The 15,285-nt window shown below is 39.1% G+C and overlaps 1 protein-coding gene across 1 annotated transcript in view; it reads right to left on the bottom strand.

Moving 5' to 3' along the window:
* Positions 1-15,285, bottom strand: part of FRK (fyn related Src family tyrosine kinase) — a 105,841-nt gene that overhangs the window by 12,995 nt on the left and 77,561 nt on the right. The window contains exons 3-5 of the mRNA XM_004753545.3: positions 9,381-9,544; positions 7,300-7,468; positions 2,689-2,847 (exon numbers count right to left, since the gene is read on the bottom strand). Coding sequence (XP_004753602.1) covers positions 2,689-2,847; positions 7,300-7,468; positions 9,381-9,544 — 492 coding nt within the window. The remainder of the gene's footprint in view (positions 1-2,688; positions 2,848-7,299; positions 7,469-9,380; positions 9,545-15,285) is intronic.

Below are 15,285 nucleotides of genomic sequence, written 5' to 3'. Positions count from 1 at the left end.
AGTCTTGATATTAGGTTCAGAATATCAATTTCTGAATTATCAATTTCTCAATTTCCCTATTCATTTTCTCATTCAGTCAGTCAATGCAGAATTAGCACATACTTTCTATGTGCCTGACACTGTTCTATCACTAAAACAAAAATCTCCATCCTCGTGGAGCTGTATTCTAAAAGATACTTATAAGAAGCCACATAACAAAGTCACACATTATAGGATGACCAGCAGCTAAGAAAACAAAAAAGCATACAAAGATACAGAAGAAGGAGAATAAATTTAGAATTCAGAGGGTGACCAGAGAAGGACTCACCATTGCGGGAATGTCTGAGGAGAGACTTGGCAGAAGTGAGGAAGTGAGCTACTTACGTGGATATTAATGGGGCGGGGGGCGGGGGGTAGGAATTCAGATAGAGGAAGGAGCAAGTGCAAAGGGCCTGAATGAAGATCCAGCAAAGGACAGTGAGACCGACACAGAGTCAAGGGAGACAAGGGAGATGTTGGGGGAGATGTGGTCAGTAAGGTAATGGAGAGCTGTGCCACGTAGGATTTTAGAGATTGTACACCCGTGGGAGTCCGTGAGGCTTTGAGCTGAGGAGAGACATGATCTGACTGACATTTTAACAGGAGATCTCCAACTCCTGCGTTAAGAAGAGACTGCGAGGAACAAGAATTAAAAGAGGGAGACCACTTAGGAAGCTCCTGTACCATCCAGGAGAGAGCTGATGATGGCTTGGACCAGGGTGGGCGGGCAGAGAGGGGGCAACATCCTGGGTATACTTTGAAAAAAGTCAATTGGATTTGCTGATTGGTTAGCTGGAAGCTGTGAGAAGAAGTAGAGGTGATCCAAGAGATTAGGCTGAGTGTTGACATCGTCTAAGAAAGAACAACCACAAGTGTAGCAGATTACTGAGGATAACATACGATCAGTTTTGGACACGTTGTTTTGAGATTTTTTTTTTTTAATGGACATATGAAGTAGAAATTCTTGCTGTTCACAAACATTTATTTTTTTCTCCTTTCAGCCAGGTTAGTGGATTGTACTTCACTATTCCCTCTGACTTGATTTGACCAAATGAAAAGGCACAGGAGTTCTCTCTACATCTCCCAGTTGGAGCTCTAAGAGCCAGAACGAGATTAGTCCCATCACCTTCCCCTGCCAAGGTGATCAAAACACCTGAGGCGTCAACCAATCTATTTTGCACACATGCTTGAGCAAGAAATAAAGGTCTCTGGGATTTGGGAGAGGGGGTGTTGCTGCATCACACCAAGGTTATCCAGAGAAGCACTGAAGTAGAGCAGTCAAGAAGGCAGCTGGATTTATGATTCTGAAGTAATGAAGGGACGTAGTTTGAGAAATCTTTGATACATAAATGTTATTTAACCCTGAGGCTGACTGAGATTAGCAAGGGAACTAGTGATGTTGCAAAATTCCAAGATATTGAGAGGTCTGAGAGATGAGGGAAATCACATCGATGGGAGAAGGGACCAACGAAAAAGACAGGAGGAAAAGCCACTGACTGAAGTGTCTTGGAAGCCAAATGAAGGAAGTGTTTCCATTCATCCAAGTCCACTGAAATAAAAGCTCTGAATAGGTCTGAGGATTGAGAATTGACTACTAGATTTACCACCATGAATATTACAAGTAACCATTTTTGTTAAACCTGGCCCAAGATGGCTACCGTACTTTTGTCCCTGGGAATAAGGCAAAAAGGGTCAATGGCTGAGGTCAGTCTTACGCTGATGGCTAATATATTCTGATACGGTTAAATCTGCTCTCTTTATGCAAAGGAGCTAAGCATATTTTTTTAACAGCATTTAACAGGCCCACGTTCTTTTTTCCTTTTCTCCACTTTTGCCATTTAATACCAACAGCTTCACAAGTCACCCTGAAATCAGAGAACACTCTTATCTTTCTAATATCTTTGTTCTATTATTCTCACCTCCCTTTACCTGTACGCGTCCCATCAATACCACTCTGTCATTTCAGGAAAGCATAGAAAAAAGTCTCTTTTTTAGGCATGAATTATTCTTTCAGTACTTGATCTCCACTACTTTGAACGTCTCATTTTAATACTCATTATATTGTTGTGTATTAAATTATTCATTTGCAATAAACACCAAAATTTCACAATGCCCTTAAGTCTTCTCTGACTATAGGAAGCAGATGTAGAAATAAAGCAATAATATATTTCTTCTTTTTAGTCTAAAAATTCTAATGTTGCCTAGCAGTGGACGTATTTTAAACACCAACAAGTACGATGCTGTCAAACACTGGCATAGGAAAAAGAATGAGGGTACCTCTCCCTCTATTGCCCCAAAAGTACTCCACGCCCCCTAATTCTGGGCCATAGAACAAATTGGTCCATGACTGATAATGCTCCATTAGTTATTATAGCAAACAATGCATCATGTAAAACATCTATTCCTCAGTTTTCTACATTACTTTACATACTCCACTATGTCTATTGTGAACAATTTGTTCTTTGCTACATAAATATTTTTCCTCCTTTTGGCACACAGTATATCTCCTATTAAAATGTAGTGGAGCCTTTCAATGTTGAGACATTCATTCTCACAGATATACACATTGTAAATATCCTTTGGGTTACAGAAGGCTTGCTAAATTGACATTTATAGGACTAGCTAAACTAAATTCCTCTTTTTCTTCCTTTTATTAAGTCTTTAGCTTACTTTGGAGATATTCTTGCAGACTTCCATGTCTCATCAACTCTGTAATAATATAAATTGGATCTTCCAAAGTGCAAACAGCATAAAGCTGGATAAGCTTTGGATGTCTTAGGTTCTTCATTATCTGTGCCTCCCTCAGGAAGTCATTTGGATCCATTGAACCTGAAACAAGAAAAGGAGGAAATCACTTTCTGTTATTGAGGCATTCCTGTCCTCACAGCAGTCTGGTGGGAATCACCAAGATTGCTTCCTGCTTCTCCGTAAAGTAAGAGCACTGGTGTCACAAATCTTCAGATTTATCAAAGAAAAGAATCAGTCCAGCCAGGGCAACCTAATAACTAATGTGTGGGTACACCAAGGGGGTGTAATTTATGGGTTATGACCTGTAGGTGAAAAGAGGTGGACACAGGTCCATATGAAAAATGAAGGGAAAAGGAGTGACTGACAGTCTAATTGATAAAACAAGGCCAGCAAATTAAGAACACAGAGCGAAGACATTCTGTTACCATGAATGCTGGAGGACACTGAATGTTTAATTACTGCAGCCAGACCTTTTTGGTCCAGGATCCAGAGAAGACAGATAGCTGCCCTGTCCTTGGTACCCACTGTGGGAACAGCTGGGTAACAACCCTGAAGCAATGACATTCTGCCATATTTATGTTCTTAATTCTGTAGGGATATATGGTATCGGCCAAGCAGAAAACATTTAAGGGCTACACCCAAAACTTAGAGGTTGTTTTTTTTTTTTTCCACCAGTCTTCTATGTCTAACTTCAAATTGGTCTTCAACATTTTCTCTCATATTAATACATCTGTAGTCAGACTCTTAAGAGCTTAACAGAATAATAAGGGAGACAGTATTGGGAGCTATTTGAAAGAGGCACCTACAATTAAATTGTATTTTAATGGCTCAACTGTTACCATGTAAAGTGCCCATAATTAACAAATAAAATCTAAGAGGAGGAAGGACACCCAGAGCTTACATTTCATCGGTAATTTTTTAAAATCTTTCATATTTTTTTAGGATATGATGTTTCAGAGACATTACTGTAACTGAAGGAATCCTGTCACCTCACATCTCAGTATTCCCTGTGGACAGTGCAAATAAGATTTCCATTGAAGCTCAAAGGGATGGTTCCATTCATCTAACTCATGATGAAGACTTCACAACTAATATTGGAACCCAAGCATGGGGAAGCTTGGACATTCTAAGACCACACTCCAACTGGTTTATTAACATCACGTTAAGAAGAGTTAGATGTGACTTGCAGATCATTTCACATAAAGCATTTAGGCAGTCTGTCCTTTGGTATTCCCTTGAGTGTAGAAGTTTAGAACACAGGCTTGGTCAAACTCGGATTCTGATCAAATCTTAGCTCACTTGTGTGATCTTTAGTAAGTTACCAAATGTCTCTGAACTTCAATTTCTTCATCTTAAAACATGGCTAATAACCTTACTGATATCATAATATCATCACCAGGAAATAGCAATATCTGGCATAAATATACATATATGTATATATATTTTTTTCAATGACTATTGGTTATGATTTATGTTATTATTAATATGTATACTTCACAAAAAAGCCAAACACATCAACTCTAAGTATTTTCTCACAGACTGAGGAGGGAAATGGGCAAGGACTTGAAACAGGACGAATAGAGAAAAAGGACCTATACCCATTTCCATCATGATTTTCTCTGTTCCTCCATTTCATCCCTACCACTGGTTTGCTCCACATAATCAAATAGTGGCGAAATGGAGCTCAGAAGAAAAGAGGCACTTGAAACATGATAAAGGACTTTCTTCTTGTTACAATTAGTTTGGTCTATGGTCAAATATGGATACACTTGGATTCTCCCCACCCCACCTTAAAATAATCTGACTCATGAAGCTTCCAGTGATAAAAGCAATTATGATCACCGTTCAGGCAATTTATGTATACAGTATGCTTCTACACAAATGCTTTGGTCGCCGTCAGATCCGTGGAATGCAGGACACTCAAATCATCGCCAAATCAGACTATGCACAAGAGCTGGACCCATGGGGGACTTCAGGAGCCTCTGCAGGTGACGTCTGCTCAGAACATTCCATGGCTGCACTGGTTACAGCTGACCAGCTGCACAGCAGAGACCCAATTTCAACTCAGCTAGTAATGCAACATTAAATATTAATTTTTGCCTGTCATAGCTACTGTGGGAGTTGATTTCAGGCTCGTCTTTATTGCGTGGTAGTCTGCTAAGCAATAAATAGCTGTTGAGATTGATTAATGGCCCCGGTGAAGTGAAGACATTTAACCAATCACCAAAGCTGTTTGCTGCTATTACACTGTAAATCAATAATAATTATTCCTGTTGGAGAGAAAACTATCGTGGCTTTTTTTTTTTAATATAAGAAATGCAATTTTTTTTTGTTCTCTTTTGACCTCCAGAAGGCCTTCCTTAAAGAACAATGTTAGGATGAATAGCTAGCAGCTTCGTTTTGGGGAAAGAATGATTAGATTGGGAAATAAAGCTGAGGCTCAACTGTCAACAAGATTAGAATTCAAAATAACATATATGCAGTGATTGGGAACGTCTCAGGTGCTGGAATAGATTGTCCTCACCTGGAGTGCTCAACATGACATCTGGCCACTCAGAAGTGCTTCTCCATCACTTGAGAAGGCCAGTATAGATGCTGAGACAGAAGGGCTGTACTAGCAAATCGCACGTCAGTGGACATCTGCCAGCAGCCCCACTGAAGCTAACATTTAGTAATAAGAACTCACTGCCTGTATTTTATACACATTGACTCAATTTGTCCTCATAAAACCCTGTGAAGTAGGAACTATTATAATTCCCACTTCCAGATGAGGAGATTCAAAAGATTAATAAATCATCTGATGTCACAGAAGCCAGAGCCAAGGCTGAAATCAGGTCTAACTTAGACCAAACTTTATGCTCCTACTATCACACCAGACAGGCCTAACTTTCTCACTTCATGGCACCTTCACTGTCTCAAGAACCTTTTTCATGTTGCCCCTAAGCCAATATCTAATGGTTCTATTGATTCCTTGGTTAAATCAAAGCAACTTTAAAAGTATTTGTGTTGCAATAAGTTAATACCCATTTTGAAAAGTAATACAGATAAATCAAAAGAAAAAATAATTTTTATTTCATTCTTCACCACAATTACTTACTAAAGAGATACTTACATTTATGGGACACAACACGATTTTTCAAGTCTTGGAAGCAGAGAAAATGTGGCTCTGCTCATTTCCTGCCCCACATTGATTTCTGCTTGGATCTTGCTTGTGATCCCAGTCCCCACCAAAAACCCATTTTCACAAAGATATGATGTCAGGAAAAGAGTGTAACATGGTCTAATACTGAACTGTGTGGTATTCAAGCTTAGCTCAAAACTTTTAAATATCCTGTGACAGCCCTGTGAATTCACTGTGGTGCCCCCAATGTGCCCTGGCACACAGTTTGGGAACCATGGTGTTATACCAGACTGTTACCCAGCGGCACCCAGAGGCTCCAGTTCTGCCACCGGGCAGTTTACTAAACCCTTAAGTATTCTGGGTTCGGTAAAGAAGGAAGGTCCCCCAGAGAACCATATTCTAGCTTCTGGTTATTATTCCTGCTTATGTTATTAGAAGTAGTTGTGAGGCAACTATAGTAAAGTCACACTGTCATAGAATGTCACTTCCCTAGGGAGACGCAGCAGCGATAGATGTGGGTTTGAATTCCAGTTCTGCCACTGAATGACCTTACAGTAACAATAACAATAATAATAATAATTAAAATAAGAACAGCTTTTCCTGGTCACTTATTGTGAACCAGACTTTATTCAAAGTATTTGCATTAATGATGCTCTTCATTTTTTTTATTTTAAATTTTTTATTTTTATTAACATATAATGTATTATTAGCCCCAGGGGTCCAGGTCTGTGAATCACCAGGTTTATACACTTCACAGCACTCACCATAGCACACACGACCTTCTTTTTTGTAAATGATAAAACTGAGACTTTGTTTTATATGACTAGTAAGTTTTAGGAAAGTTACTTAATCTTTCTAAATTTTCTTATCCTGCTTTTAAAATGGAGGGGATAATGGCTGCCTGAATAAATACGATTTTAGTGTACTTCTAATTTCTATGATAGGAAAAAGGAAGACGGAAGAAAAAAATAGTTCTTACATTTCCAAATATGAGCGCTTTTAGATGGACCCTTTTACCTTCTAACCATAAATAATTAGTGTTGAATAAAACTGTTTCTCCCTTCAGATCCCTGAAGATCTCCAAGGTTCCACTGATTTCGGTATTTTCAGTGTTTGTAATGGAGGCTAGGAAAAAATGGGAAGAGGGATAATCGGAATTCTAGAGAAGAGATACTTTGTTGAAATCTTGCCCTGGGGATATCTTAAGCATTAGCTGATGACAGGCACCCGCTCTTGCCTTTATAATCTAAATCATGTTATCCTTTATTGTCATCTGCTCCAGAGAAAGTGATCACAACACTTGCTTGGTGCCTTCATTGGTTGTCCTGTGACCTCTTGGACGTTGACAGGAGCAAGTTGAGCTTCTAAAAATCAACATCTGACATTTAACCTTTGACATTCTCTGTCCATACCTGGTTTTAATGTTTTCACTGCTACTGAAGTGGTGTTGTTCCACAGTCCTTCCCACACTTCACCAAACTGCCCAGATCCTAATCGCTTCAGAAGCTGGATGGACTTGCGGTCTATCTCCCACTGGTCCGCGGTTTTATACGACAAATCAAAAGGCACTGGCACTTGTATCTGTTTCACAGAATAATTAGAATAAGTATAAGAAAAAGATTTGACAATTCTTTTGGTTGAAAATAATAGTCTAGGCACTTTTTTAAAAAGACACCATTTTTAAGAGTCTCATGCTCTACCGACTGAGCTAGCCGGGCAAAAAGACACCATTTTTAAAACCAAAACATTGTACATTTTATTCTCATTGCTTTAAAATGAAAAGGCAATCATGGCAGAACTTGTATCTTTGCTATTTGAGCTGATCCCCCCCTAATTCTTGCTACATCAGGCACCCTGCTGTCCATCTGACCCATCCCACATCCAATGCCACTTCTACATGGGTCTGGCGTGACTTTCCTCTGACTTTTTGCTTAGCTAAATCCTCCCAATTTTAAGGCCCATTTGAAGTTCCACCTGTTTTGCAATTAATTCCCAAATTCTTTGGCCTATAACATTTACCATATGTATCAGATATTTTTGCATAATTAAAATGTCCATTTTCTTTCAAAATCATTTATTTATTTGTTCATTCACTCATGTACTTGTTCATTTAGTAAATACATATTTTTCAAACACCAACAAGGTCCCACTCAGTAAACAAAACAGACAAGACCCCTGCCCTCCTAAAGTCCATCGTCTAGTTCATAATCTACCATCAGAAATTATCTTAGCGGGGCGCCTGGGTGGCTTAGTGGGCTAAGTCTCTGTCTTCAGCTCAGGTCATGGTCTCAGGGTCCTGGGATCAAGCCTTGCTTCGGGCTCTCTGCTCAGCGGGGAGCCTGCTTCCCTTCCTCTCTCTTTCTGCCTCTCTGCCAACTTGTGATCTCTCTCTCTGTCAAATAAATAAATAAAATCTTAAAAAAAAATTATCTTAGCTCCTCTGTCAAATCATCAGCACATTGAATACACAGAAGGTATATGCTTCTTTGTGAACATTTGTCCCCAGAAGAATCCAACAATATTGGTTAAATTGAGTATTTTTTAAGCCACATCTTTCATCAGGTAAGCTATTCTTAGCATGAGCTTACATATTCTTGTGGGTCATGCCTACACTGTCTAAGATGCATGTACTTATACCAAAATTGCACATTCACTTGGCAAGATTTAAGTCAATGAATTCCCTACACATACACACTGAACAAAATTCTTCAGCTTCTACCTGTCCATAAAATTCTGGTCAGGTGTTACCAGGAGCCTTTCATTCATCATCCAGACATAAACCACAGGGCTGGCTGTCCCTTGACAGGACACAAGACCTGAACTCTGATGAGGAGCTGAGGTTTTGTCCCACACCAGTGCCTGACCACTCTACAACTTTAAATAAGTCTAGGTTAGACATGCCACAACTAATAGATGTAGATAAATTCTATCAATGTTTGGCCCGGCCAAACTGTTAGAACAGTTAGTTAAATGACATCTCTATGCAGACCAGCTAGTATTTTCATATTAATACTCTTGAGTACAGATCTAAATAAGATCGGGCACTTTTTCCCCCGTCCAGAGATATCATTAAGTGCTCTAGTGGCAGGACACCAGATTAATTTCCTAGTGAAAGAATGAATACTTTCTGTCTTGAGTGAGTGCCTTAGGTCAGGGGTTGGCAAACTTTTTCTAAGAAGAATGAGATAGTAAGTATTTCAGTCTTTGCGGGCCATGAAGTTTCTGTTGCAAGTATTAAATGCTGCTAGTACAGAGAAAAGCCAAAGACAATTTGTAAATGAAGAAACATGCCCAGGCTCCAATAAATATTTAGTATTTAAAAAATAAGTGTGGGACAATATGGGTTTGTAGGCCATAGTTTTTCTATCCATGCCTCAGGTAATCAAATGACCTTTTTCCCCCTGCTCCTGAACACACAGATCACATGAGAGATACTCCAATATCTGAAGGCAAAAGGTTAACTTCAAAATGAACCATCTTGAAAGCATTTCACCTTTAAACATGGTTTTCCCAGCTGGACACACAGGCCATCACTTGTCTTGGTGTAGTAGCTCACAAATTCATTCAGTGTTGAAAAGGTTCTTCTCTGGGTAAGGAAAAACGCCCCTTCATCCAGCCTTCTGATTCTGTAGTGTTTCACAGCCCTCTCATCTAAAACTGGAACACAAAGTAAGTCCTATTAATACACTTCTTGCCAAAGCCAAGCAGATTTACTCATTTTGTGGTGATAGTTTCAATACATGGAATAAAATTTTCATAAGTTCTATTTATTTCACAACTTGGTTTCAGAAAAGACTTCAGGAAGTTTACAAAAAATATATAGCCGAAGAAAAAGGACAAAGAACTGGGAAATCCACATTTTAAAGGAAATATAAAATAAAAATAAAAAAGAGTGAGGTAACCACTAAAAACGCTAGGTTTAGAGATCTATTGGACTTGATTCAAACAAGCCATAAAACTAACTCTATCATTCTAGGGGCACCTGGTTGGCTCGGTCAGTAGAGTATGTAAATCTTGATCTTGGGGTCATGAATTCAAGCCCCACACTGGGTGTAGAGCTCAGTTTTTAAAAAATTGACTCTCATACTAGCAATGCAAGGAAGGAACATTATCAGTTTCAGAAATACCACAAGATAAAATCTTAAAAGTTGTTTAGAAATAGTTCAACTCCAGGCGCCTGGGTGGCTCAGTGGGTTAAAGCCTCTGCCTTCAGCTGGGTCATGATCCCAGGGTCCTGGGATCAAGCCCCACATCAGGCTCTCTGCTCAGCAGAAGCCTGCTTCCTCCTCTCTCTGCCTGCTTCTCTACCTACTTGTGATCTTTGTCTGTCAAACAAATAAATAAAATCTTTTAAAAAAAGAAACAGTTCAACTTTTCCTGGTACAGAGGCCACGGAGAATATTCTCCCATGAAATCTTATGAACTGGAGAGTAAAACAGTGTCCTCAGTACTACCTGACAGGAATATAAGGAAATCTGCAGGGCAGCTCATTATACTGTCTCTAAATGCAGGCCGAGAACAGAATGTCCAAGTACAGTTCAATAAAAGCAATTCCACGGGGCCCCAAATAATGCAATCCATGTATACAACCTTCCAACACGATCACTTGATCCAAGGGCAACTTCTGCATTAGCTAAAGGAATAAACAGACCGCACACCTTTTTGCAAATCATCTGACTCAGAGAGGATGTTGATTTTGCCTGCCACCAATCATCCTCCCGCCTCTGGTATCAGAACCCCACCTTCTCCAGAGAATCACTGTTCCTTTAAGAGCATGTTGTCCTGGGGTACAGATGCCAACCCTGAGCCAAGGAATGAACAAGAGCCAAGAAGACTCAGTTGTAGGACGTGGGTTATAGAGCTCGAGGAAAACAGGAAGAAGTCTATCGTTATAGTTGTTGTTTTGGTTTTGTTTCTGTTTAACTGCTGGGAGTTTAGAGCTCCTGGCAAAATCTTGTCCCCATTCAGGGAGAGAGCTTGCCTGAGAAGCTCTTTCCGGGATGTGGAAAGCAAAGCTTAGCCCCTAGAGCCCCCCAAGCTTGGATTCTCAGCCAGAAGAGTCAACCACGTTTTTCACTTAAACTAGTTTGAATTGGTGGCTTTATTAAAGCACTTGCATTCAGAATACTGACTAATGCACTTCATAAACTCACCTTTCATTTTAGCATAATTAATTGTAAGTACTGAGCGCATTTACCAGAAATACCGATATTCTGAATTGCCTGCAAGATATAGAAACTCGTGCTCCGGTAATCAGTCAAGCTGGAGCAACACTCTCACTAAAGGAAAGAAGACCAAGTAGAAAACAGCTCAGTCCCAGCACGGAGGTTTACTGAGGGCACGCTGATGGCGAGGACAATGTTTTCCTCACAGAATAATCAATACACCTCACAATGGCTAAAATAAAAAACAGATAATAGCAAGGGGTGACAAAGAAGCAGAGTAACTAGAATTCTCCTGGACAGATGATGGTGGTGTAATTTTCACAATCACTTTAGAAAACAGTCATGATCTACTAAAGTTGAACATAATCCTACCTAGTGTATAGTGATTCCACACCAATGTATTTAATCAACAAAAGGCACAATATAGGTGCCAAAACACATGTACAAGAATGCTTTTAGCAGCATTGCAAGAGTCTAACCCTGGAAACAATCCAAATGTCCATCACCTGTAGAAGAGACTAAGAAATTATTGTATGTTCGTCCAGGGAATACTGTACAGACATGTAATAAACAAACCAAATACACACGTGAACATGAATGAATCTCACAAAAATTATTTAAAACCATTAGTTAAAAACTAGCAAATCTACTGATATTTGGAGTCAGACTGGTGAATTGATAAGATTCTCTTTCTTGACTGGGTGCTGGTTTACATGGGAGTATTCACCTTCTGAATGCTCATCAAATCAAACTCTTACAAACTGTACTTTAGTGACATACGTCACACATCAATTTAAAAGAATTTTCTTAGCGGTGCTTGGGTGGCTCAGTCGGTTAAGTGTCTGCCTTTGGCTCAGGTCATGATCCCAGGGTCCTGGGATCGAGTCCCACATCAGGCTCCCTGCTCAGCGAGGAGTCTGCTTCTCACTCTGCCTCCTATTCCCCCCTGCTTATGCACACATGCTCTCTCTCTCTCTCAAACTAATAAATAAAATCTTTGGGGGGGGGGAACTTCAATGTTCTTTTACGAAATAAAGGTAAATATGTGAGGTGATGAATGTATTAATTAACTCAGTGGGAGTCATCCTTTCACAAAGTATATGTATATCAAATCATCACATGTACACTTTAAATATTTTATAATTTTCTCAATTTTTCCTCAATAACTGAAAAAAAGGATCACATCATCTGCATACAGAAAAATATTTTAGTTTCTTATAATACAGAGGGTAGGAGTACACTTAGATACTCCAAAAGTCATATAAGTTTATTTAATTACAATTTCTGAAGTATCTGTAACATATTCTTCTACTCTCTGATCTGTCAGGTTACCATTGCCCCTTGACTGTGACTCTTGGGACAATGTTAGTTGCCCTATATAATCATCACCAAATGGAAGGGTTTTACCATGATGTAGAGCTAAGCTCATAACAATTCCTATATATGGATTAAAAGGCTAACAGAAAAATCAAGGAGAGCTGTCAACTGTATTAGCCCAATTCATTTCTCCACAGAGTAACAGAAATATTAGAAGCAGAAAGGTAGCTAAATAGAAAGCATACCAGCAATTTATATAAATGATTGGCTTGAAAATTCAAGCTTTGCCATTTATCAAACAGGAAAGTACATAAATTATAGAGATGTCTAGCAAGCCAATAGGGATATAATCGGAAATGATTGGAAGCAATAAAAACACCCCCCTCTTTTAAACAAGATGGACAATATCTACTTTCAAACTGAAGTGGACTGTGTGGAAATTAAACAGAAACAGGAATTCCTTTTTTTTTTTTTAAGATTTTATTTATTTCTTTGACAGAGAGAGAGATCACAAGTAGGCAGAGAGTCAGAAGGAGAGAGAGAGGGGGAAGCAGGCTCCTAGCTGAGCAGAAAGCCGGATACAGGGCTGATCCCAGGACCTGAGGTCATGACCTGAGCCTAAGGCAGTGGCTTAATCCACTGAGCCACCCACATGCTCCCAGGAATTCCTTTTTGATGCACCACAAAAGAGCTAAAGATTTCCAAGCTAGAGACTAAAATCAATAAATGACTGAAGGGTTAAAGTACTTCCTGTGATTTTCTTAATAAAGGATGCAAATCCCAATGATTGATATGGCTTTGGCAATTGTTATTGATTATGAAAAAAAAGCCTAAATAAATGTTTACCAACTCTGTAAAGGTTTCAACTCTCAACTGTAAAAACCAAATACTTTGCAATACATTTAGAGTTCTTAATCACAATAAAAGTACTTTCGATTAATAGAAAAAACAATAGATCTGGAAATGGGAGACCTGAGTGACAATTTAACTTGTATATGACCAAAAACTCATCAATCTCACCTGGCCTCTGTTTCCCCATCATTAAAATAAAAGAGCAGGCTTTGAGAAATCTCCAAATTTCCAATTGTTTCCCTCTTAGTAATCAAACATTTCTGATGGCTGTTGCTTTCTCTCCCTGAATTCCCATTTTTTTGGTTGTAGTCCTTTTAAAAACAAATAATGGGATGCCTGAGTGGCTCAGCTGGTTGAGCGTCTGCCTTTGGCTCAGGTCACGATCCCAGTATCCTGGGATGGAGTCTCACCTCTGGCTCCTTGCTTGGCAGAGAGCCTGCTTCTCCCTCTATTTGCTGTTCCCCCTGCTTGTACTCTCTCTCACAAATAAATAAACAAAATCTCAAGAAACAAAAGAAAACAAAAAGAAAAAAAAGCCAACTTCAATAATTCTCACCTCAGAGCCTCGAACACCACTTGGATGCTTTTCCTAGGAATCTGAGTCTTCTCCTCGAACCCGGTCCCTTCCTTCCCATCTCAGTTTAAATCCTCTGAGCCGTCCTTCTCCGCCCACCCTATCGAATGCTCCTCCCCCATCTCTCTCCAATCACCCAGTTTAACTCTGAAACTATTTATCTCCATAGAGGTAGCTCCCTGATAGCACCTGCTCTGCCATTCCCACCCTGTATCAACTCAGAGCTTGGCACAGAGTAAGGACTAACATAAACATCTGCTCGATGAATGGAAGGCGATGCACCAACTCTTAAATCTGAAGTGAAATCCAAGCTTCTGAAATGCCTGATGCAAATTAAAAAGGTAAGTATACAAATATTTCAAGACACACGTCCCTGGAACTTTATTTTTAAAGGGAGGAAAGCACACTTAGCCCCAGAATACAGATACTTTTAGAGGACATTCAAATTTATACTTTTTTTTTTTTTTTAATTCTGCAGCATAACACAGAAATAACTACTCTATCTCTAACTGGAAGCATGGATATTTCTATTTGGTTAAATCAAGTTTTCAACCTAAATAAGACTGAAAGACTATCTATCCATCTCTCCATATATATATATATATATATATATATATATATATATATATATATGATGTACAAATTAGACCACAGAAGCTACATCAGGGAAATTCAATACATTGTAGTCAGGATGAAGGCCCTTTCAGTATTGAGTAATCAATATTGAATAATCAAATCCAAAATATATGGTTGTTTTTTAAAAGTGGTTTTAATTTGTTAGTAGTGAGCCCAGATGTTTGCAAGTTGTTATTCCTAACAAAGATTGAACTGTGGGGGGGGGGCGTCTCAGAACTAGGGAGAAATGAATTTTCTATTCCTTTTCTGGCTCATTGTGATCTTTATTATTGGACCAAACCTATCCCAAACTCTACAGACAATAAGTGAATGATAATGTTTGTGCTGTTCTTATTGTGAATGACTGAGTTCAGACTAATTAAGCATTCTAGTAGTTCATCAGCAAAAACCATACGGCTAACTATAAAATATAATGGAACACAACTCAGCAGCATCACGATTGAATGAATTTAGCTAAAAGGCCAGGCATCCTGAGTTTATATCTTGACTCTCATTTATGCTATTTGACCTACGGGAAAATGTTTCACCTGTCAACAGATTAATCTACTAGAACATGCCTAAGAATTAGGATATATTTCAAAGATGTAGGTCAGCATGTAGGAGGAGTACAATAAAAGTTTGCTGAATGTTGAAAGAATTCAACTATTTCTCCCCCATGAACTTCTGTAAGGGCTGTGACACAGGTCACACGATTATCTGGTCCCCTTCACTTCCAGAGTCACTAATTCTGGGGGGAAACTGTGTGATCGGGATGGAATCTTAGGACTGCAGTCCTATTTGCCAGACTCAAATGCTTTTCTAAGTGGTAGATAGCGCATACAGAAGTCTCACCTAAAGGTGAGATCTTACTTTAT

The sequence above is a fragment of the Mustela putorius genome, unplaced genomic scaffold (genome assembly GCF_011764305.1).
Source record: "Mustela putorius furo isolate JIRA1106 unplaced genomic scaffold, ASM1176430v1.1 tig00000450_pilon_pilon_pilon, whole genome shotgun sequence".
NCBI classification, from domain to species: Eukaryota; Metazoa; Chordata; class Mammalia; order Carnivora; family Mustelidae; genus Mustela; species Mustela putorius.
This window is presented reverse-complemented; position numbering and strand designations above follow the sequence as displayed.